This window comes from Tachyglossus aculeatus, chromosome 17 (genome assembly GCF_015852505.1).
Source record: "Tachyglossus aculeatus isolate mTacAcu1 chromosome 17, mTacAcu1.pri, whole genome shotgun sequence".
Classification (NCBI taxonomy): Eukaryota; Metazoa; Chordata; class Mammalia; order Monotremata; family Tachyglossidae; genus Tachyglossus; species Tachyglossus aculeatus.
The window spans coordinates 10383332-10408347 of record NC_052082.1 but is presented as its reverse complement, the minus strand read 5'-3'; the positions used below and the strand labels follow the sequence as shown (position 1 = coordinate 10408347).

Here is a 25016-nt window from a genome sequence, read left to right as displayed (position 1 = left end):
TGAGTGAGTGAGTGAGTGAGTGAATGAATGAGTGTGTGAATGAATGAGTGAATGAATGAATGAATGAATGAATTTATATTAAGGTCTGCCTCCCCCTTCTAGAATGAGTGAATGAATGAATGAATGAATGAATGAATTTATTTATTTATATTAAGATCTGCCTCCCCCTTCTAGACTGGGAGCCCATTGAATGAGTGATTGAATGATTGATTGATTGAATGAATGAATGAGTGAGTGAGTGAATGAGTGAGTGAGTGAATGAATGAATGAATTTATTTATTAAGGTCTGCCTCCCCCTTCTAGACTGTGAACTCATTGAATGAGTGAATGAATGATTGATTGATTGAATGAATGAATGAGTGAGTGAATGAATGAGTGAGTGAGTGAGTAAATGAATGAATGAATGGCTGAATAGGAGCAGGGCTACCCAGAACCCCTAGCGCGCCGCAGTGTGGCCAGGCCGCGGCCCATTTTGCGCCCGGCCCCGCAGGCGTGACGTCACTCCCCCAGCCCCGCCCCCCCGGCTTCCGGCCCCGCGAACGCGCTCGCGCCCGGAAAGGAAGGGGCGGGAGGAGGCCCCTGATTGGCCGGAGGGCGGCCCCCCCTCCCACCGTCGACGGGGTTCCCCAACCCGGCCGGCAGGGGTGAGACAATAAGAAGGGGCCGGTGGGCGGACGCTGCGCGGTGACGTCACGACGTCGTGCGTCGGGGTGGGGGGGGAGGAGGGAGGGACGGGGAGGGGGGAGAGACAGAGAGAGAGAGAGCGGGCAGCGCGCATGCGCGCGAGCGGCCGGGCCGAGCTGAGCTGAGCTGAGGTGATTTCTCGGCGGGGGTGGGGGAGGGGCGGGCGGCCCGCGGCCCTCTTTGGTTCCCGCCGAGCGGCGCCTGCGGAGGTGTGTGCGCAACGCTGCGCTCAGGGAAGGGCGGGAAGCCAACAGGGATCGGGAAAGGGATCGGGAAAACCTTCTGGGAGACCCCCCCCCCCTTCCACCCTTCAGGCCGCCACTTGGCGCGGGACGCTCGGCGAGGAGGCGTCGGGGCCGGCCGCACGGGCCCACAGGTGAGGGGGCAATGGCGGCCGAGGACCGGCCCGGGCCTCCCCTTCCGCCTTTTCCCTCTTCCTCCTCGTCGCCCAGGGGGTCGAGGCCCCGGGCAGGGCCCGGGGGGAGCCGCCGGCCATGGTTTCCGGGCCCCCGGGGGGTCGTCCCCCCCATCGCGGCCTGCACTTTGGTCAAGACCAGGCCTCGAGTAGTACAAGGCCAAGGGGCTTGGGAGGCAGGCAGGCAGGCGCCCGCCCCCCCCCACCCTCGAAACCATCAGCCTCCTCAGCGGGGCCTCCAAACAGTAGTGATCGATCATTATCATGGTGAGGGGCCCAGCCAAATAATAATAATATTAATAATATTCTGATGATGGTGAGGGCATTTGTTAATCGCTACATAAGTGGAGGAGGGCATTTGTTAAGCGCTTCCAATGTGGAGGAGGGCATTTGTTACGCGCTTCTTATGTGGAGGAGGGCACTTGTTAAGCGCCCCCTATGTGGAGGAGGGCATTTGTTAAGCGCCCCCTATGTGGAGGAGGGCATTTGCTAAGCGCCCCCTATGTGGAGGAGGGCATTTGTTAAGCGCTCCCTGTGTGGAGGAGGGCATTTGTTAAGCGCCCCTTATGTGGAGGAGGGCATTTGTTAAGCGCCCCCTATGTGGAGGAGGGCACTTGTTAAGTGCCCCCTGTGTGGAGGAGGGCATTTGTTAAGCGCCCCGTATGTGGAGGAGGGCATTTGTTAAGCGCCCTTTGTGTGGAGGAGGGCATTTGTTTAAGCGCTCCCTATTTGGATGAGGGCATTTGTTAAGCGCCCCCTATGTGGGGGAGGGTATTTGTTAAGCGACTCTTGTGTGGATGAGGGCACTTGTTTAAGCGCTCCCTATGTGGAGGAAGGCATTTGTTAAGCGCCCCTTATGTGGAGGAGGGCACTTGTTAAGCGCTCCCTATGTGGAGGAGGGCATTTGTTAAGCGCTCCCTATGTGGAGGAGGGCATTTGTTAAGCTCTCCCTGTGTGGAGGAGGGCATTTGTTAAGCGCCCCCTATGTGGAGGAGGGCATTTGTTAAGCGCCCCCTAGGTGGAGGAGGGCATTTGTTAAGCGCTCCCTGTGTGGAGGAGGGCATTTGTTAAGCGCCCCCTATGTGGCGGAGGGCATTTGTTAAGCGCCACCTATGTGGAGGAGGGCATTTGTTAAGCGCCCCCTATGTGGAGGAGGGCATTTGTTAAGCGCCCCCTATGTGGAGGAGGGCATTTGTTAAGCGCCCCCTATGTGGAGGAGGGCATTTGTTAAGCGCCCCCTATGTGGAGGAGGGCATTTGTTAAGCACCTGCTATGTGGAGGAGGGCATTTGTTAAGCGCTCCCTATGTGGAGGAGGGTATTTGTTAAGCGATTCTTGTCTGGATGAGGGCACTTGTTTAAGCGCTCCCTATGTGGAGGAGGGCATTTGTTAAGCGCCCCCTATGTGGAGGAGGGCATTTGTTAAGCGCTCCCTATGTGGAGGAGGGCATTTGTTAATCGCTCCCTATGTGGAGGAGGGCATTTGTTAAGCACCCCCTGTGTGGAGGAGGGCATTTGTTAAGTGCCCCCTATGTGGAGGAGGGCATTTGTTAAGCGCCCCCTATTTGGAGGAGGGCATTTGTTAAGCGCCCCCTATGTGGAGGAGGGCATTTGTTAAGCGCCCCCTCTGTGGATGAGGGCATTTGTTAAGCGCTCCCTACGTGGAGGAGGGCATTTGTTAAGCGCTCCCTCTGTGGAGGAGGACATTTGTTAAGCGCTCCCTCTGTGGAGGAGGGCATTTGTTAAGCACCTCCAGTGTGGACGAGGGTATTTGTTAAGCGCTTCCAGTGTGGACGAGGGCATTTAAGCGCTTCCAATGTGGATGAGGGCCTTTGTTAAGCGCTCCCTGTGTGGAGGAGGGTATTTGTTAAGCACTCCCTATGTGGAGGAGGGCATTTGTTAAGCACCTCCAGTGTGGACGAGGGTATTTGTTAAGCGCTTCCAGTGTGGACGAGGGCATTTAAGCGCTTCCAATGTGGATGAGGGCCTTTGTTAAGTGCTCCCTATGTGGAGGAGGGCATTTGTTAAGCGCCCCTGTGTGGAGGAGGGCATTTGTTAAGCGCCCCCTGTGTGGAGGAGGGCATTTGTTAAGCGCCCGCTATGTGGATGAGGGCATTTGTTAAGCGCCTCCAGTGTGGACGAGGGTATTTAAGCGCTTCCAATGTGGACGAGGGCATTTAAGCGCTTCCAATGTGGACGAGGGCATTTGTTAAGCGCTTCCAGTGTGGACGAGGGCATTTGTTAAGCGCTTCCAGTGTGGACGAGGGCATTTGTTAAGCGCTTCCAGTGTGGACGAGGGCATTTGTTAAGCGCTTCCAGTGTGGACGAGGGCATTTAAGCGCTTCCAGTGTGGACGAGGGCGTTTGTTAAACGCTTCCAGTGTGGACGAGGGCGTTTGTTAAGCGCTTCCAGTGTGGACGAGGGCGTTTGTTAAGCACTTCCAGTGTGGGCGAGGGCATTTGTTAAACGCTTCCAGTGTGGACGAGGGCGTTTGTTAAGCGCTTCCAGTGTGGACGAGGGCATTTGTTAAGCGCTTCCTAGGTGCCAGGCCCTGTTATGATAGTGAGGGTATTTGTTAAGCGCTTCGTAGGTGCGAAGCACTGTTAGAATAGTGAGGGCTTTAAGCGCCTACTATGTGCCAAGAGCTGTTAGAATAGTGAGGGTATTTAAGTGCTTCGTATGTGCCAAGCACTGTTATAATAGCAAGGGTATTTAAGCGCTTACTATGTGCCAAGCGCAGTTCTAAAAGCACTGCTGTTATTATGGTAATAAACGCTTAACTAGGTGCCAGGCACAGTTATAATAGTAAGGGTATTTGTTAAGCGGTTACTATGTGCCAAGCGCAGTTCTAAAAGCACTGCTCATTATTATTATAATAATAATTATTATTATGGTATTAAGCGCTTAACTAGGTGCCAGGCGCAGTTATTGGAATAGTGAGGGTATTTGTTAAGCGCTTCCTATGTGCAAAGCACTGTTATAATAGTGAGGGTATTTGTTAAGCGCTTCCTATGTGCGAAGCACTGTTATAATAGTGAGGGTATTAAGCGCTTACTATGTGCCAAGCGCTGTTCTAGAAGCACTGTTATTATTACCGTTATTATGGTATTAGTTAAGCGCTTAACTAGGTGCCAGGTACAGTTATAATAGGGAGGGTGTTTATTAAGCGCTTACTGTCTGCGAAGCACTGTTGGAGGGTATTTGCTAAGCGTTTACTATGTGCCAAGCTCTGTTCAAAAAGCATTGCTAGTATGGTGCTTAACTAGGTGCCAGGCACAGTTATAATAGTGAGGGTATTTGTTAAGCGCTTACTATGTGCGAAGCACTGTTAGAATCGTGAGGGTATTAAGCGCTTACTATGTGCGAAGCACTGTTAGAATCGTGAGGGTATTAAGCGCTTACTATGTACCAAACCCTGTTCTAAATGCACTGTTATTTATTATTATGGTATTTGTTCATTCATTCATTCAATCGTATTTATTGAGCGCTTACTGTGTGCAGAGCACTATACTAAGCGCTTGGGAAGTCCAAGTTGGCAACATCTAGAGACGGTCCCTACCCAACAGTGGGCTCACAGTCTAGAAGGGGGAGACAGAGAACAAAATATATTAACACAATAAAATAAATAGAATAAATATGTACAAATAAAATAAATAAATAAATAAAAAGCTTAACTAGGTACCAAGCACAGTTATAATAGTGAGGGTGTTTGCTAAGCGCTTACTGTGTGCGAAGCGCTGGATGCCACCCCCCCTCCTCAGGGGATGGAGCTGGGGGGGGGGAAAGGACAAAAAATAAGTGTCACTGGGTGGGGACCGGATTCCCAACAGTGCTTGGCACATAGTAAGCGCTTAACAAATGCCATCGTTGTTATTATTGTTATTATTAGTATTATCATCCGAGGCCGTTAGGAAAAACGGGGTTTCCTGCCGGGGTCGGGCCTCTGTGCGATTACAGGGGTCGCTGAAATTCATTCATTCATTCAATCGTATTTATTGAGCGCTTACTGTGTGCATAGCACTGTACTAAGCGCTTGGGAAGTCCAAGTCGGCAACGGAGACGGTCCCTACCCAACAACGGGCTCACAGTCTAGAAGGGGGTGACAGACAATTGAACAAAACATACAAGTTGGGGGAAAAAAAAATCATGGCTGCTTCTGGGTGGGTTGGTTTTTTTCACCCCCGCCCTCCTTGTCCGTCTTCATTTCTTTATTTTATTTTAATCCTCTCGCTTCCATCATCATCAATCGTATTTATTGAGCGCTTACTATGTGCAGAGCACTGTACTAAGCGCTTGGGAAGTACAAATGGGCAACATATAGAGACAGTCCCTACCCAACAGTGGGCTTACAGTCTAAAAGGGTCCATGGTCTTAATCCCCATTTTACAGATGAGGGAACTGAGGCCCAGAGAAGTGAAGTGACTTGCCCAAAGCCACACAGCTGGCAAGTGGCGGGGCCGGGATTAGAACCCACGATCTCGGACTCCCAATCCCGGGCTCTTTCCACGGAGCCACGCTGCTTCCCCACTGTTGTAAAGCGCCCGGGGAGATAGAAGCTAATGAGGTTGGACACAGTCCATGTCCCACGTGGGGCTCACGGTCTTCATCCCCATCTTACAGATGAGGGAACTGAGGCCCAGTGAAGTGACTGGCCCAAGGTCACCCAGCAGACATGGGGCAGAGGCGGGATTGGAACCCAGGACCTCAGATCCCTGGGGCCCAGGCTCTTTCCACTGGGCCACACTGCTTTCAGGGCTATGGGGTGCTTTTTGCACGGTGGGAAACAGGAAGATACAAGCTTCCACCCTCTGCCTTGTTTGTTCAAGTCATCCTGGAGCCTCTGTCCCCCCATTAATTCTCCAGGAGAAGCTCCCCATTTGACACTTCTGTCTGCTTAGGCATTTAATTTTTATTAATTTTTATTATTTTTGGAATGTGGCATGTACTTTCCCAAGCGCTTAGTACAGTGCTCTGCACACAGCGCTCAGTAAATATGATTGAATGAATAAATTAAAGCGCTTACTACAGGCCTGGCACTCGACTATGTGAGTCTGCAATAGAATTTGGAGGGCCTTTTGTCTAATAGGCCTACCCTTTTTTTAAGCTAAATTCAAATATGGTAATTTCTGGTAACCCTCCTGGTATCCAAACCTGTCAGCCTGAGCTATCTGGAGAGGTTATGAAGTAAATAGTCGCTTCAGGGAGTAATTATTATTCAATAAATAGATATTTCGAGGCGTGTCCTTGTGTTCCTGTTCAGTTGCCAAATTTGCGTGGGTCTTGGAGCGATTTTCCTGTCGGTTGTGGAAAATCCTGATGCATTTTTCTTCCGGTATTTTTTCATCCAGGATTGTGAATGGGTAGGGTAGAAGAATCAGGAGGTTAAACTCTGGAAGCAAGGAGATTCCACTCATTCAGTTGTATTTATTGAGCGCTTACTGTGTGCAGAGCACTGTACTAAGCGCTTGGGAAGTACAAGTTGACAGTATATGGAGACGGTCCCTACCCAACAGTGGGTTCACAGTCTAGAAGGGGGAGACAGACAACAAAACAAAACATGGAGACGGGTGTCAAAACCGCCAGAATAAATTGAATTATAGCTATATCAATCAATCAGTCGTATTTATTGAGCACTTACTGTGTGCAGAGCACTGTACTAAGCGCTTGGGAAGTACAAGTTGGAAGCATATGCACATCATTAACAAAATAAGTAGAATAGTAAATACGTACAAGTACAATAAATAGAGTAATAGATCTGTAGAAATATATACAAGTGCTGTGGGGAGGGGAACGGGGTAGGGTAGGGGGTTGATGGGGAGGAGGAGAGGAAAAAGGGGGCTCAGTCTGGGAAGGCCTCCTGGAGGAGGTGAGCTGTCAGAGATGCAGCCTGACAGTTGTCTGTGTTAAGGTGAAGGGAAAAGAGGCTACAGATGTCGTTTTATGCAAATAAATGGGTTTGGGTGACTCAGTTGCCCAAGGTCCTTTCTGGAACGCAATTCATAACCAATTTCTTTCACACTTTAACCATTTTTCAGGGCGTTTTAGGGATCTGTTAGCCTTTTGAGTGATTGAGTAATGTTTCGTCAGTGGTATTTATTGAGAGCTTACTACGTGCGGAGCCCTGTACTAAGCACTTGGAAGAGTACAGTCTGTATATTCCTTTTATCAAATCAGAAATAATAGAATACTAGAACCTGAAAACCCCTTTATGGTCCCAGTATTCCTATTGGATCAGTGAAATTCAAGCAGCGTGGCTCAGTGGAAAGAGCCCGGGCTTTGGAGGCAGAGGTCATGGGTTCAAATTCCGGCTCTGCCACTTGTCGACTGGGTGACTTTGGGCAAGTCACTTCACTTCTCTGAGCCTCAGTTACTCATCTGCAAAATGGGGATTAAGACTGTGAGCCCCCCGTGGGACAACCTCATCACCTTGTAACCTCCCCAGCGCTTAGAACAGTGCCTTGCACGTAGTAAGTGCTTAATAAATGCCATCATCATCATCATTACTGAGCGCTTACTGTGTGCAGAGCACTGTACTAAGCGCTTGGATTAAAAGCTAACTTTAAACAATCTGTGAAATTGAAAATGGGTGCTGTTAGGCTAACCGGTGAACAAATTTTGATCATTTAAAAATGATTTTGATGGATGCAGTTACCTCAGAGAAGCAGCGTGGCTCAGAGGGAAGAGCACGGGCTTTGGAGTCAGAGGTCATGGGTTCAAATCCCGGCTCTGCCAACGGTCAGCTGTGTGACTTTGGGCAAGTCACTTAACTTCTCTGCCTCGGTTACCTCATCTGTAAAATAGGGATTAAAACTGTGAGCCCCCCGTGGGACAACCTGATCACCTTGTAACCTCCCCAGCACTTAGAACAGTGCTTTGCACATAGTAAGCGCTTAACAAATGCCATCATTATTATCATTATTATTATTATTACTTCTCTGGGCCTCAGTTACCTCATCTATAAAATGGGGATTAAGATTGTGAGCCCCCCATGGGACAACCTGATCACCTTGTTACCTCCCCAGTGCTTAGAACAGTGCTTTGCACATAGTAAACGCTTAACAAATACCACCATTATTATTATTATTATTAAACTTTGGACAATTTCCAGTTTACCTGCACATGTACGGATGGTTTAGACGGAATAGCGGTTCCAAAGCTGACCCGACTTAGCTTACTAATGACTGCCTTCATGTGAGTCATGGCTGTTTCTAAAAGCCTTCCTAGATAGAATTTGATTTCAACCAAAATACCTTTCCTGCATTCCACAACCACAGTCAGCCCTTAAAAGCAATTTTTTTTTGCTATGGAAATTTGCCTAAGTTTAGCTGATTCTTGCCAGTGAGTCCAAGAAAATTAGCAGTCCACTTTCTCTCCTCCCTGCCCTCCCCCATCTGTGGGTTTGCAGGTAGTGAAATACAGGAAATCAGCATTTTTTCATATGAATAGCAGCTTCCAAACTCTATTTTAGATGGACTAAATTTTTTCAGATTTAAAAAGCAAATATGTTTTGCTTATCAAGTTAGTCATTTAAGTCAGGATTTGGTTCCTCAAGGAATCTGAGGTATCGTTTTCCTGAAGTGTCCTGATTTTTCTTAGTTTTTATAGCTGACAGTGGCATTTTCCTTGGTCTTTTCCCCTCATAGCCTTAGAAGCTATACCTCTGGATGGTATTTTCTGTTTAGAGACTGCACGATGACGAGTAGCTTCCTGAATTAATTTTTTATCTAATTTTTCCAATTCTCTTGTTTCTTTGGAGGGTGTCCTGAGAGGGTCTCTTACCGCCTTGCCTAATGCAATTTCCTTTAACACTGTTCTGTTCTGCTTCAGTTTGGAATTGTTGTCTTTTGTTGCTTCTCATCAGACCGTGAGCCTGTCGTTGGGTAGGGACCGTCTCGCTATGTTGCCGACTTGTACTTTCCGAGCGCTTAGTACAGTGTTGTGCACACAGTAAGCGCTCAATAAACAGGATTGAATGAATAAATGAGTAGCAGAGTTGTTCCAGTAAACCTTTGAAGCTGGTGGATATGTTGCCAATTTGTACTTCCCAAGTGCTTAGTACAGTGCTCTGCACACAGTAAGCGCTCAATAAATACGATTGATGATAGAGTACAGCGTGGCTCCGTGGAAAGAGCACGGACTTGGGAGTCAGAGGTTGTGGGTTCTAATCCCAGCTCTGCCACTTCTCTGCTGTGTGACTTTGGGCAAGTCACTTCATTTCTCTGGGCCTCAGTTATCTCATCTGTAAAATGGGGATGAAGAGTGTGAGCCCCACGTGGGACAACCTGATGACCCTGTGTCTCCCCCAGCTCTTAGAACAGTGGTTGGTACATAGTGAGCGCTTAACAAATACCATCATCATTATTACTATTTCTGCATTTTCATTAACAGTTATTTACAAAAGATTATTGAGCCTTGGGTAATAGGGCAAGTGTTTTACATAATGAACCTGAGGACTATGTTCTTGCCCTCTAGCCCAGCATTTCTCAACCACTGTCGGCAGGGGAGGGTCTCATTTGGATTTAGTGTGAGGCAGCGGTGGTGGTCCTTTTTGGGATTCAGGTCCTGTTCGGCTCTCCTGGGCCCCAGAAGTTGGAGGTCTTCCCAGAATGAGCCCCCTTTTTCCTCTCCCCCTCCCCATCCCCCCCGCCCTACCACCTTCCGCTACCCACAGCACCTGTATATATGTTTGCACAGGTTTATTACTGTATTTATTTTACTTGTACATATTTACTATTCTATTTTGTTAATGATGTGCATCTAGCTTTAATTACACTTGTTCTGACATCTTGACGCCTGTCCACTTGTTTTGTTGTCTGTCTCCCGCTTCTAGCCTGTGAGCCCACTGTTGGGTAGGGACCGTCTCTATATGTTGCCAACTTGTACCTCCCAAGCGCTTAGTACAGTGCTCTGCACTCAGTAAGCGCTCAGGTTTTTGGGTTAACTGGATTTCAGCTTTTCTTTTACTCCTTTTTTTAGCATTTATTAAGCACTTACTATGTGCAAAGCACTGTTCTAAGCACAGGGGAGGTTCCAAGGTGATCAGGTTGTCCCACGGGGGGCTCACTGTCTTAATCCCCATTTTACAGATGAGGTAACTGAGGCACAGAGAAGTTCAGTGACTTGCCCAAAGTCACACAGCTGACAAGTGGCGGAGCCGGCATTAGAACCCATGACCTCAGGCTCCCAAGCCTGGGCTCTTTCCACTGAGCCATGCTGCTTCTCGTATATAAGTATGCACATATGAGGAGCAGAGAATTTCTGTTCCCTTTTGAATACTCTATTCATGAGCTGGTCTGTGTGGGATTCTGGAGATTGTGTTTGAGGTATTTTTATCGGTTCAGAGCCTGGCAGAGAGCACTCAGAATCGCCTATAATCTAAAGCCAGATTTCAACATTTAGACTTGATTACTGCTGAAGTGCACCAAGTCTCTACCAACAACTCAGAGTGGCGATTACAGTAAACTTGCTCTTGTTTATCTGCTCTGTGCCGTAATCAACATATGTTTGGAAGAAATCTGAACCTTTTCTCTTTTTTTTTTCTATTTTGTAGCATACCATGGCCTTTTTTGCCTTTTGGTTAATTTTGAGTTTACACTGAGACGACCCAGGGCATGGTTGTCTTTATTGCCACCGAAGTAGTCCGACATCTGATAGGGCTACTCATGATCACAGCAGTCAGAGTAGAGCCTCTTGCTTTTTAGATAATAGTAATAATAATGGCATTTATTAAAGCGCTTACTATGTGCAAAGCACTGTTGTGAGCGCTGGGGAGGTTACAAGGTGATCAGGTTGTCCCACGGGGGGCTCCCAGTCTTCATCCCCATTTTACAGATGAGGGAACTGAGGTCCAGAGAAGTAAGCAGGACCGTTTCTATATGTTGCCAACTTGTACTTCCCATGCGCTTAGTACAGTGCTCTGCACACAGTAAGTGCTCAATAAATACGACTGAATGAATGAATGAAGTGACTGGCCCAAAGTCACACAACTGACAATTGGCGGAGCCGGGATTTGAACCCATGGCCTCTGACTCCAAAGCCCGGGCTCTTTCCACTGAGCCACGCTGCTTCTATTTCCAGAATCCCATTGGGTGACATCCGAACTAGATGATTTCACCCACCCTTCGGACAATCGGAAGAGGCTAGTTTGACATCCAGAGAACTATCAGGCGTACCCGCAGGAAGGAAATCCTGTACTTTTTGAACGAGACAGGATTTGTCATCCTCGTCCCATATACCAAAAAGTGGGTTTCTAGGTCCTTCTGCCTGATCTGTCAGGATTTGGCAAAAGGTATCTTGAGATTGCTGCTTGCCCTGTGGCTCTGGTTTCTAGCATTCCCCGTGCCACAACTTTCCCGGCTCTTCTTTTCCTAACTCCTGTCCATCCAGGAGGGGCACGAGGCACGGTGATGGCGTGGGTACCGACGGAAATGCCATCGCGTCTTGGAACGGTGATGGGGCAGTTTGAGCCGTGGCCGGCCTGCACCTCTTCTCTCTCCCTACCATGTAGCTCTTCTCCTCGAATATATAGCTTATTTTACGGTGCACCTTGTTGTCTCTCCCGGCGTTAACACTACCAAGAGTGACCTTTATAAATGACCCGCAGCCCTAAGGGGTGCATTCATTCATTCTATCATATTTATTGAGCGCTTACTGTGTGCAGAGCACTGGACTGAGTGCTTGGGAAGTACAAGCCAGTTTCTTCTGAAATGGTGGGTCACGGGAAGAAATAGCTTTGTTTTGGCCAAAGGGTCAGAATATTCTACAGTTTATCCTTGACACTGAAATTCATTCATTCATTCATTCATTCATTCATTCAATTGTATTTATTGAGCGCTTACTGTGTGCAGAGCACTGGACTAAGTGCTTGGGAAGTACAAGCCAGTTAGTTTCTTCTGAAATGGTGGGTCACGGGAAGAAATAGCTTCGCTTTGGCCAAAGGGTCAGAATATTCTACAGTTTATCCTTGACACTGAAATTCATTCATTCATTCATTCATTCAATTGTATTTATTGAGCGCTTACTGTGTGCAAAGCACTGGACTGAGTGCTTGGGAAGTACAAGCCAGTTTCTTCTGAAATGGTGGGTCACGGGAAGAAATAGCTTCGCTTTGGACAAAGGGTCAGAGAATATTCTACAGTTTATCCTTGACACTGAAATTCATTCATTCAGTTGTATTTATTGAGCGCTTACTGTGTGCAGAGCACTGTGCTAAGCGCTTGGGAAGCACAAGCCGGCAACAGATAGAGACGGTCCCTACCCAACAACGGGCTCACAGTCTAGAAGGGGGAGGCAGACAACAAAACAAAACACATAGAAGGGTGTCAAGTCGTCAGAACAAATAGAATTAAAGCTAAATGCACATCATTAACAAATAGAATAGTAAATATGTACAAGTAAAATAGAGTGATAAATCTGTACAAACATATATGCAGGTGCTGTGGGGAGGAGAAGGAGGTAGGGCTGGGGGGATGGGAAGGGGGAGAGGAAAAAGGGGGCTCAGTCTGGGAATAATAATGATGGCATTTATTAAGCACTTACTATGTGCAAATCACTGTTCTAAGTGCTGGGGAGGTTACAAGGAGATCAGGTTGTCCCACGGAGGGGCTCACAGTCTTCATCCCCATTTTACAGATGAGGGAACTGAGGCACAGAGAAGTGAAGTGACTCACCCAAAGTCACACAGCTGACAATTGGCAGAGCTGGTATTCGAACCCTGACCCCTGCCTCCAAAGGCCGTGCTCTTCCTAAGCAAGCGCTTAGTACAGTGCTCTGCACACAGTAAGCGCTCAATAAATACGATTGATTGATTGATTGATTCCCAGTGAACCCCGCGTGGCACCAGTGAACCCCGATGATATCGAAGCTTCTTCTCCGACGACTCCTGGCTGTTGGGGGAGGGATGCGCCCCTGCACAGTAAATCTGAGCATCGCGGTGCTGACCCGTGAAAGTTGAAGCGTTTAGCCCAAATATTAGACCCCTTCGGTTTAGGGGTTTGGGCCAATGTGGGACTCCCCTTTCAATTAGAAAGAATCTTACCAATTTTAGGTAAGATTCTGTGTTATGGCTCGTGGGAAATTCTCTGCTCTAGCCCCACTCTGGTGAGAATTCTGGGCCCTTGTAAACCAGATGACTGTGAGTCTTCTACCCAATCTGAAATCTGTCTTTGCTGTGTCTGGATCTGACCTCGTTTCCCATATTAATGGAGAAAGTATAATATTGGTGTATTTCTAATTTTTACCATGGGCTTTCACATCAGTCGTCACACTGCATCACAACATGTGCTTGCGGAAGGGACACTTGTCCACATGTTTTGTTGTCTGTCTCCCCCTTCTAGACTGTGAGCCCGTTGTTGGGTAGGGACCGTCTCTATCTGTTGCCGGCTTGTGCTTCCCAAGCGCTTAGTACAGTGCTCTGCACACAGTAAGCGCTCAGTAAATACGATTGAATGAATGAAAAGGGAGAGGCAGCGTTAGCCCCCCTTTTACAAATGAGGAAGTGGAGGCAGAGAGGGGAGGAATGACTCGTCTGACGTCACAGCAGGCGGAGCTGGAATGAGGACTCCGGTTTCTTGCCTCCTGGGTCCGTCCTAAGCTGTCCCCGGGCCTTCCTGGAAGATCTGGCTTTTCCCGTAGTCGTTAACTGGAGGTGACTTTGGGTAGGTGACTTCACTTTTTAAATGGTGTATGTTACGTGCCGCGTACTGTACGAAGTGCAAGGTAATCAGTTTGGACGCAGTCCAGGTCCCACATGGGGCACGCGGTCTTATTCCCCGTTTTACAGATGAGGTAACTGAGGCCCAGAGAAGTGAAGTGACTTGCCCAAGCTCACACAGCAGACAAGAGTCAGAGCCTGGATTAGAACCCAGGTCCTTTTGATTCCCAGGCCCGCACTCTATCCACTAGGCCACACTCCTTCTCTCAAAGCGTTCTGTGCCTCAGTTCCCTCTGCAGAACAGGGATTCGATACCTGTTCTCCTTCCTACTTTGACTGTGGTACCTGATTATCTTGCGTCTGTCCCAGCACTTAACTCAGTGCTTGGCACATAGTAGCGCTTAACAGATACCGGAATTATTGTTAAATGCCAAAGGGGGTAAGCACCCTCGAGCCGTGCAGCCTAGCAAGTAACCCTCTGCCTGCCGTAGTCCTTAAATGTGATGCTCTGACTGGTCTCCCCCTCTACTCTTTCCCTGTTTCCGCTCCCACCTCCCCATGCTTCACTCCACAGACAGCTTAGTACCTTAAGCTAAGCTCTCTGTTCAAGAATCCGGTCGCAGAGGGAAAAATAACCAGTTTGGGATCAAGTCTGGCCGAGGCAGGGAGGCGAATGAACCCAGTTCAAAACGGAGGACTGGGCAGAGCAGAGACTAAGATGCGTTTCTGAAAGTAGATAGGGGACTTGGTGACATAGATGGGCAGAGCTGTAGTCCGGGGAGCAAAACTCTAGGAAATCCACCTGGTATTCCTTGGGAAAATCCAGATGTGACTGCTGGAGAGGGGAACAGGGAATGAAGAAAAGAGCGGGGAGGGGACGGGGAAGAATCCTGCCATTCCAGGTCAGTAAGGAGTGTGGGGAGAAGGCTGAAAATGGCAGGCTTCTGACCCTCTGACAACTTCTGCATTCCCCAGTCAATAAAGCAGTGGAATTTATTGAGCGCTTACTATGTGCAGAGCACTGGACTAAGCACGTGGGAGAGTACAATACCACGGAATTAGCCAGCACATTACTTGCCCGTAATGAGCTTACAGTCAAGAGGGTCCTAGTCTGTAGAAGTTCAGTCCCTCAGAGCACGAATGGTTTGGGAACCATTGGTGTCATAGAATTAATCATCGGCGATATAGTTTCCAAACATTTTTGGACAAATTCGGGGTAATTTCTCTGGGCTTAACTATTGTCCGACACAGTTTTTAGTTGTTAAAAGATGGCTATAGTTATCGTTTCTTGTATCTTCTTTCTACAGAATTTGATATTTTGCACCAAAGAAATGGTGATGGAGAAGCCAAGCCCCCTGCTTGTAGGGCGGGAGTTTGTGAGGCAGTACTATACTTTGCTGAATAAAGCACCGGACTTCCTGCACAGGTAACTTGAATCATTGATTTTTGACATGCTGAAATAATTGTTTTTCTTGCATATATTTGATCAATTTAAATGACTCATTTCAGCCTCATTATTCACAGTCATGCCTAGTTGAAATGGCCACCCCCCAACACCTAACATCCTTCTGCTTTGTACCTTTTAGTATTTTGAAATGTTCACAGTACTTTTAGACTAGATTTCCCCCACTCTGGGCCCAACTCCCGTTTTCCACCTTTTATATTTCCAAGAAACGTATAATCTAGTTAACCAAATGTTAGGAACTGTGAAGCGGAATATTTGCTCAAGGAGTTAACTTGAAAGGATATTGCATTTTCTTAAAAGGATCATGAAATTGTAATCCTTATAGCTGCTGTAGTTGCTCTGCTTACTGTCTTAGCAAGAGAATAAATACCATTGAAGAAAAAGGTCGTGGTGAGCTAAAGTATGGAGACTCATGGGAAACAACCGAAGAATATGGAAGTTTTGGGGGTTTTTTCTAAATGTGTTTGGTTTGCGTAGTTTGTTAAACACATTTAAGAGCTGTGGAGAGGATGGAGTTGGAGAGCCATTTTTTCTGGGACTGAGCTTTGTGTACTGATGCACATTTATTTTAGTATCTGAGAAATGTTTTCTTGTTGAGGAAAATCCAGCTGCTGAGGGCAACAAACATGAAATCGAATCACGTTCTGCTACTTCAAAATATTCTCCAGACGAATGAGTTGACCAAAGCAGCCATTATTGTACAAATGAGGGTCTCACTTAAATCACAGGCCCTATGTAATACGTTTGGATCTCTATCATGGCTGACTTTTACGTATCAAATTTTTCATAAGCTTTGAAGGATGTCGAATCTTATCCCTTCAAAAAATAAATCTAGCCTCCTGAGGAACTTTGGCCAAGAATCTCTCTACGACTCATTTTCTACAACCCAAATGTTCTGCAACTTGGTAGTTCATTCTCCCAGAAGGCGATAGAGGCGATGAGCAATCCCCATCCCCACCATGTAAATATGTGACCACGTTGGGTTTAAATTGAGCTTATTGGTCTTAGGTGAACGCAGTCAGCCCAGCTGTGGTTGCCTATGGTTCTACATTTTTGTGTGGGATGAAAATTCATATTTCCTAAAGCTTGCATTTGAGGCCGGTTCTGAAGAGCCACTTGGGAAAAGGATCAGACTTTACCCATCGCTTTATATCATTAGGATTCCGTATCACTTTTTTCAAAGGCATTAGAAGAAAGTAAGGCCCTGCACAAACAGTAAGAAGGTATTTGGGCACTTCCCCCAAGGGTGTGTGGAATTCTGCTCCCAAGGACCTTACAGTCTTAATGGAGTAGACTGACAGACACCTGTTATTTACAAATAGTGGAAGTGTGGAAAGATGGTGAAGTGAGGGACCAAATAAATAGCATGTATCCATTGATGTGTATGTTAAATGCTGAGAGTCACTTTGGATGTGAGGACCAGAGAAGGTGGAAACTAATTTGGATAAGGTGGGACTCCAGGCGGGCTTCAAAGATCGGGGGGAGTCGCGGCCTGGTTGGTTGAAAGAGCATTTCTGGCATGGAGGAGGGCGGGAGTGAAAGGTTGGAGGTGGGAGAGTTGAGAATGAGGCTCATTAAGAAGGTTGCATGAGAGGAGCGAAGACTATAAGCTGGGGAGTAGCGGGGGAAGAGGTCAGGTGTGTAAGAAGAAGAGAGCCTTGAGTCTGGAGAGTGTACTTGATGTGACAGTCACGGACTGGTGTGTGCCTAATGTTTTGGAAAATGATCCAACGTTAGGGTTTAGAATTGACCAAAGAGGAGAGAGGTTGGAAGCAGAAAGACTTTGGTAAATAGCATGATTTCTACAGTGAGGAGGCCGTGGCGATAGTCACGTCACAAGATGACGTCACAAGATGACAAGAGCTTCAGCCGGGGGGTGGTCATTTTGGCGGAGGAAGGGGGGCATTCATGCCGGAGGAGAATTGCGAAGGATAGATAGGATTCAGCGGCAGCAGAGTGAGGGTTTAGACAGCGAGGAGGTGATTCCGAGGTAGCCGGCTTCTGGGTCACGGATCGTAGTGATGTGGTCGACCGTGATGGAAAAGTTAAGAGGAGAAATTCAGGTTTAGCCGCGTTGCATTGAAGGTGCCGATGGGAAACCCATGCGGAGATTGGAGAGCAGGGGAGAGGTCGGGCCTGCTGCGGTAGATTTGGGGGGCGTCCTCAGGGATGTGGTAGCTGAAACTTTGTGAGCAGAGGCGTTGGAGAAACTGGTGAGCAAGAAGAATAGGGGCTGAAGAGTCTTGAGACCCCCACAAGAACAGGAGGTGGAATAAGAGCCGGTGAATGAGATGGGAAAGAGCAATCAGGTTTAAAGTGAGAGGGAAATAATACTAGTGTTTTCTGGTAGTGTAATAATAATAATGATGGCATTTGTTAAGCGTTTACTATGTGCGAAGCACTGCTCTAAGCGCCGGGGGGGGATACAAGGTCATCAGGTTGTCCCACGTGGGGGCTCACAGTTTTAATCCCCATTTTCCAGATGAGGGAACTGAGGCCCAGAGGAGTGAAGTGACTCGCCCAAAGTCACCCAGCTGACAAATGGCGGAGCCGGGATTAGAACCTATGACCTCTGGCTCCCAAGCCCGGGCTGTTTCCACTGAGCCACGCTGCTTCTTACACACTAGCAAGGGAAAGGTGTGGTGGTGTTGGAGTGTATTGTGGTGGACCTGAAGGAAGCCGACAGGGTGCTGTATTTGGGCAGAAAAGTCACTGGGGCAGAGTGGCGTGGTCTAGTGGACAGAGCACGACCCTCGGAGTCAGAGGGACCTGGGTTCTAGTCCTGGTTCCGCTCCTTGTCTGCTACGTGACGCTGGGCAAGTCACTTAACCTCTCTGTTTCTCAGGCATCTCATCTGTAAAATGGGGATTAAGACTGTGAGCCCCGCGAGGGACATGGACTGTGTCCAACTTGATTACCTTGTATCTACCCCAGGGCTTAGAACAGTGCCTGGCACATAACAATAATAATAACAATAATAATAATAATAATGGCATTTATTAAGTGATAATGGCATTTATTAAGTGCTTACTATGTGCAAAACACTGTTATAAGCACTGGAGAGATTACAAGGTGATCAGGTTGTCCCACGGGGGGCTCAGTCTTAATCCCCATTTTACGGATGAGGTAACTAAGGCACAGAGAAGTAAAGTGACTTGCCCGAAGTCACACAGCTGACAGTTGGTGGAGCCGGGACTTGAACCCATGACCTCCGACTCCAAAGCCCACGCTCTTTCCACTGAGCCACGCTGCTTCAAGTACATTTTTGGATAGGATACCTTTGGCCACCTCCGCAGATGTGGCTAGAGAAAGGGTTCCTTGACCGGATAGAAGGGAGTGAATGAAGGGAAATAGGGTCATACTGAAAGAAGGACTTGATGGAGAGTGGGCAACCAGAATTTTAGAGGGAGGATTAGAGGAAGCCTTGGAAGAGTTTGGAAGAAGAGTTTCATGTGGTCAGTGGTGGGAAGGTCTTTTGGTTGACACTGGTAGTTAATAATAAAAATAATAATAATAATAATAATGGCTTTTAGTAAGCACTTACTGTGTGCAAAGCACTGTTCTAAGCGCTGGAGAGGTTACAAGGTGATGAGGTTGTCCCACGTGGGGCTCACAGTCCTAATCCCCATTTTACAGATGAGGTAACTGAGGCACAGAGAAGTGAAGTGACTTGCCCAGTCCCACAGCTGACAAGTGGCGGAGCCGGGATTTGAACCCACGACCTCTGACTCCAGAGCCCGGGCTCTTTCCACTGAGCCACCCTGGAAGTGTTTGTGTTTTGTGTTGTGATGAAGGCAAAGGTGAAATCTCATCTTCTGCAGCTGCTGTTGGTTTCCTCTTGGTGAATTTCCAGTCGCGGTTTCTTTGGGCCGAAACCTGTCCAGTCCCCGTTCCACCTGCTGTCGCTCTCTGCTTAACCCTGCAGGAGGTCTGTGGCCCGAGCCTTGGATAAAAGGGCTCGGGGGAGGAATTTGAAATGGTGGACGGATATCTCCAAGGCTTGGGAATTTGAGTCGTCCTTACCGTTTCCATCCCTAATGACGGTTCTAGATCCAACTGTAAGGCGGGCCTGTAAAAACACACTGAGTTTCTGAGCAGCAGCAGCAGCAGAGGAGCAGGAAGACAGGGGGAGGGGTGTCTCCTTCTGGGCTGCAGCCCCAAGTGAAAAATCATCTCCGTGGCGCGTGGGCCTCTCGCTTTCTCCCCTCTCTCACTTCCTCTTTTTCTCATTTCCTCCTTTCCCACTTATAGAAAGCCTTTAAGAGACGTTAACTCATCGCGCAGATGCTCCACTCTCAATCTCCTGCAGCTAGATAGACAAAACAAAAGTATGCCCCTGTAAAAATAAGGATGAAGCTGTAATTTCAGAGGTGAGGTGATGGGTGAACAGGGTGATACTCTTCATCCTAGAAGTTTACAAAGACAAGAACCATTTATACAAAAAAGGCACACACGCACACAGGCGTGACAACACCAATCGTGCAGGTAGCGGGATTTTTGCCATCCATCCTGGAATTAGTACTAATGACATTTTTCTGACCACTCCCTAGACCGTATGAAGGAGGAAAGTAGATACTCTGTCCTTTCTTCAAGATTTCCACCCATTCCAACTTCCAGTGGGGAGAACAGGGTGGGCAGTTAAGTTTCTTCCGAAATGGTGGGTGACGGAAAGAAATAGCTTTGTTTTGGCCGAAGGGTCAGAATATTCTGCCGTTTATCCTTGATGCTGAAATTCATTCATTCCTTCACTCATTCATTCAATCAATCAATCGTATTTATTGAGCGCTTACTGTGTGCAGAGCACTGTACTAAGCGCTTGGGAAGTACAAGTCGGTAACAGATAGAGACGGTCCCTACCCAACAATGGGCTCAAAGTGTAGAAGCCGGAGAAAGGCAACGAAACACCTGCAAAACAAATGCACCTCAGTATTAATAATAATGTTGGTATTTAAGTGCCTACTATGTGCCGAGCTCTGTTCTAAGCGTGGGGATAGTTACAGGGTTATTAGGTTGTCCCACTTGGGGCTCACAGTCTTGATCCCCATTTTCCAGATGAGTTAACTGAGGCACAGAAAAGTGAAGTGACGTGCCCAGAGTCACACAGCTGACGAGCGGCGGAGCCGGGATTAGAACCCATGACCTCTGACTCCCAAGCCCGGGCTCTTTCCATTGAGCCAGTTGCTGCTTATGTTTTTGAAGTCTTTAGCCAGACCTTCTCTTTGGCATAAACTCTGTGCTTGTCGCTACCAGTGAAGCCATTTCAATTCACCGAGTTTATCGCCTTTGCCACGGAAGATCCGGAAAACTTAAAAAGAACATAATGGAGAGCCTGATTTTTGTGGTTTTCAATTTGTAAAAACTAGTGATATCGCTTAGTACAGTGCTCCGCACGCAGTAAGCGCTCACTAAATACGATGAATGGTGATATGTGCTGTGGACCGTATATAGCGGTCATTGCTCTCTATAGGCAACTGCTGTTGACTACTGTTATTAGAAGTTGTCTAATGTCATTTTAAAGTTAGGTAACATTATTTGAATGTAATTTTAAGGTTATCTTCAATTCACTCCCTCGCTCTTCCTCTCTTTGTATTTTTATCTGGCGGAGTCAGCGACTCCCAACGTAATCTCTCATTCACGTGGATGTATAGAGCAGATGGGATTTCTGCCCTCAAAATATTTTGAGGTTAGGTTTTTTTTCCTCCTTATCTGATAATGCAGTTATTTCTTCAGCACTCAAGTTTCTCCCGTGAGTTGAACCATTGTTTGGTTGGAATGGCTCAACAGGGCCAGAGTTTACCGGCATTAAGCGGCTTGCCCATGGAGCCGGTGACTTCTCTGAAACCAAATATACTTTCTCTGACCGTTCGTTTTCACTGTCTTTGCAGGTTTTATGGCAGGAATTCCTCCTACGTTCACGGTGGACTAGACGCCAGTGGGAAGCCCCAGGAAGCCGTGTATGGCCAAAATGTTCGTATTCGAGCCACTGTTTTTCTCGGGCTTTTTCGTGTTAGGTATAGTAGTTAGAAGACGTGCCCTGGAAGACTTTCTTACTCGCATATTTAGATCTGTGCGTAGTAATTGTGAAAATTACCATATCTTTTTTTCAGGTATCAAACGCAGGTAGACAGGGAAGTTAGCTTTTGGAAGTGTTCCCAGGCGTGCAGTTTCCCAAGATGCCCTCTGCGTTTAAAAGTAGCTTATGAAAAGGTTTTCAATCTAAAATTTGCAACACTCCATAAAATTTAGAATGCCATTATTAGTAATAATAAAATAATGATGATCGTGGTATTTGTTAAGCATGGAGGAGGAGCCAAGAACTTACTAAATCCTGGGGGAGAGGCAAGATAATCAGGTCCCACATGGGGCTCACAATCTCAGTAGACAAGAGAGCAGGTATTGAATCCCAGTTTTGCAGATGAGGGAACCGAGGCACAGAGCAGTGAAGTGCCATGCCCGAGGTCACACGGCGGATACATGGCGGAGCCGGGATTAGAACCCAGGTCCTCTGATTTCCAGGTCCGGGCTCTTTCCACCGGGCCACACTGCTTCTCATGAATTCAGGAGTGTCCTCAAGTCTGTTCCAGCCGTTGGGTGAACTTCATTTTACATCTGAAACCCTTAATGCATGTTTTCCATCCGAAATGGATCGTTTCAGGTTAACGTTCGTATTTAAATGACTACCAAATGCTCGTTCGTTTATTAGAAGTAAAGATTAATAGCAGTCTTTAAGCCTGGTAGTCCATTCTCTAATGTGAACAGATATGTTTCTGAGAGGGCTGACTAGCAAGGCTGACAGTTGAGGACTATTGGTGGAGAGCGAGGGGCTATTCCAACCCACTCTTCCAAAGTCCCTGCCGCGTCAGTGAATAATCCAGTCCGTCAGTGGTATGTATTGATTGCTTACCACACGAAGAGCTCTGTACTAAGATACTTGCATTTGGGGGGCAGTTCTATTAAGCCCCTACACTCTGCTGAGCACTGAGCTACAAGCTCGAGCCAAAGCAATACAGCGGTAAAGGTCAGCATCCCTGTCTTCAAGGCCTTCTCACCCCAGCCCTGCCAGTTGCCTTCTGTGAGAGCTTGGCCAACTCACTTGGCCTTCTCTGCCTCAGGTTCCCCACCTATAAAATGTTCTCCCTTGTCCTTAATAATAATAATAATAGTATTTGTTAAGCGCTTACTATGTGCAACGCACTGTTCTCAGCGCTGGGGAGGATGCAAGGTGATCAGGTTGGCCCACGGGGGGCTTAGACTGTGAGCCCCCATTTGTCTATTCCAATTAACTAGTATGTACCTCGGGGTTTAGGGCAGTGCTTGATGCAGAGTAAGTGCCTCCCAAGCGCAATAGTCACTTTAACTGGAAAGATGCACTTAGTGAGAGCCAGAAGACAGAATAAATAGGGAGATGAATAAATAGACAAGTGCTCAGAATGTTGGGATGGCATGACTTGAGGTGGTGGTGGGGGGGAATAGAGTTCATTAACTTCTCTGTGCCTCAGTTACCCCATCTGTATAATGGGGATGAAGACTGAGCCCCCCGTGGGACAACCCGATCACCTTGTAACCTCCCCAGCGCTTAGAACAGTGCTTTGCACATAGTAAGCGCTTAGTAAATGCCATCATTATTATTGGGGAATGCTTTCTGGGGGAGATGGGATTTTAAGGGGGCTGTAGCTGGAGGGATCGGTGGTTTGGCCATTTAGAAGGGGAGAGTTATAGGAGCAATGGGTTGGAGGTGGGTAGAGTCTAGAACAAAGCACATTGAAGGGAGAGTGAATTGGGGAGTAGACAAGATTAACCAAGATGAAGGGGGGCTGAAATCCAAAATAATTTATCTTCCCTCCCCCGCATGGTGAGGGTTTCTTGGAGAATGACTTAACTAAACAAATATTGGGCTTTGGACTTACCGAATGTTTTCCTCCTCAACCTTTCGTGGGCAGTCCTCCTTGACAGTCAACACTCTTTTGTTTGAAATCATTCAGGTGCGGAGCTGGCTCTTTAGAAACTTTTTTTTTTTGGCAAAAGATCACTGGGTTGCAAAATATCCCAGTAACAAGGCCCTGCCTCTCTTCTTTGTAGGATATTCATAAGAAAGTCATGTCTCTGCAGTTCAGTGAATGTCGTACCAAAATTCGCCATGTGGATGCCCATGCAACCCTGAGCGATGGAGTGGTTGTCCAGGTGATGGGTTTGTTGTCAAACAACGGGCAGCCAGTGAGGAAATTTATGCAAACCTTTGTCTTGGCTCCTGAGGTAAGAAACGCTGGAATGTTTTGTGTTCCTTAACGTCTCAAACGATTGTTGTGCTGGAGCTGAGCATACCAAGAGTATTTAAGTGAGAACATGCGTGACTCTGAAACACTAATGCTGCACAACGTCTGGGAACAATATGTTTGTCCTTATGGCTCTTGGTAAGCGGAAGCTGAAAACCCGGGAGTGTTGAGCAGACTTACTCCAAGTTTCCAGGAAACGAGGCAGCGGAGAAACCACATTTTCATAAAAGCCTTACAATCAGTTCGCCTTTCACCCTTAGTACCACCTTGATGGCTAGTGTTTTTTAACATCGCTTAAATTTCAGTGAGTTGCCTTTGTAGTTCTCTCGCCTAGTCTTTGCTTAAGTGATCGACAGACTGAGGAGAGGGAGGAACTCTCTATATGTTGCCAACTTGTACTTCCCAGGCACTTAGTACAGTGCTCTGCACCCAGTAAGCGCTCAATAAATACGATTGAATGAATGAATGACTGAACTCTCTAATTGAGTTTCCCTTGGAATATTCAGCAATCCAGATTTATCCCGTTCAAGTTATTTTTCAGCCTGTTCGATGATACCGAAATGCGCCTGAGTGAAATAGGGCTTCAAAATCCCCAGTGCTAGTCCTAATCGAATGTACTGTTTGTCGGCCTTGTAGATGTTGCTGCGATATCTGAGAAAACCTTTCTTTATTGTAGGGGTCTGTTCCAAATAAATTCTATGTTCACAATGACATGTTCCGTTACGAGGATGATGTATTTGGTGATTCTGAAGCTGAGCTTGATGAAGGTGAGAGGGCACTTGAAATCTAAGGTACAAAGCTCCTTATGGGCGGAGAATGTCTCTTCTATATTCTGTACCTCCCAAGAGCAGAGTACAGTTCACTGTACCCAATGGACACTCAATAAATACTAACATGTACTCAGGAAATATTAAATATATAGGGCTTAGTAATGAATCTCTGTTAATAATAATAATGACATTTGTTAAGCACTTACTATGTGCCAAGCACTGTTCTAAGCGCTGGGGGGGGATACAAGGTGATCAGGTTGTCCCATGTGAAGCTCACAGTCTTAATCCCCATTTTACAGATGAGATAACTGAGGCCCAGAGAAGTGAAGTGACTTGCCCAAGGTCACACAGCTGACAAGTGGCAGAGCTGGGATTAGAACCCAAGCCCGGGTTCTTTCCATTGAGCCCTGCTGCTATTATTATCATCATCATCATATTAAGCGCTTACTATGTGTTAAGGATTGTTCTATGCACTGGGGTAGATTGAAGTTGGGGTGGACACAGTCCCTGCCCCATTTGGGCATCACAGTCTCAAGTAGGAGAGGTTAGGATTTAATTCCCATTTTTACAGTAGAGGAAACTGAGGCACAGAGACATGTAAGTGACTTGTCCAAGGCCACACAATTGACAAGGGGCAGAGCTGGGATTAGAATCCAGGTCTTCCGACTCTCAGGCTCAGGCTCTTTCCACTAGGCCCCACTGCTTCTCATATTGTTGAGGTTGCTAGGCTACATCTACAAATACTTAGGTGAATTTGTA

At 47.2% G+C, this 25016-nt stretch overlaps 1 protein-coding gene across 3 annotated transcripts in view; it reads left to right on the top strand.

The window, feature by feature from the left end:
- Nucleotides 1-924: 924 nt before the first annotated feature.
- The window catches only part of G3BP2 (G3BP stress granule assembly factor 2), a 45457-nt gene continuing 21365 nt past the window's right edge, over nucleotides 925-25016 (top strand). Inside the window, exons 1-5 of one of the 3 annotated variants that reach the window (XM_038758921.1) lie at nucleotides 925-1060; nucleotides 15057-15175; nucleotides 21100-21181; nucleotides 23294-23467; nucleotides 24164-24254. In XM_038758921.1, coding sequence (XP_038614849.1) covers nucleotides 15081-15175; nucleotides 21100-21181; nucleotides 23294-23467; nucleotides 24164-24254 — 442 coding nt within the window. In that variant the 5' untranslated portion in view covers nucleotides 925-1060; nucleotides 15057-15080. Of the gene's footprint in view, nucleotides 1061-15056; nucleotides 15176-19499; nucleotides 19585-21099; nucleotides 21182-23293; nucleotides 23468-24163; nucleotides 24255-25016 lie in introns of those variants that run through there. The other 2 variants (XM_038758920.1, XM_038758922.1) reach the window with 2 other exon arrangements.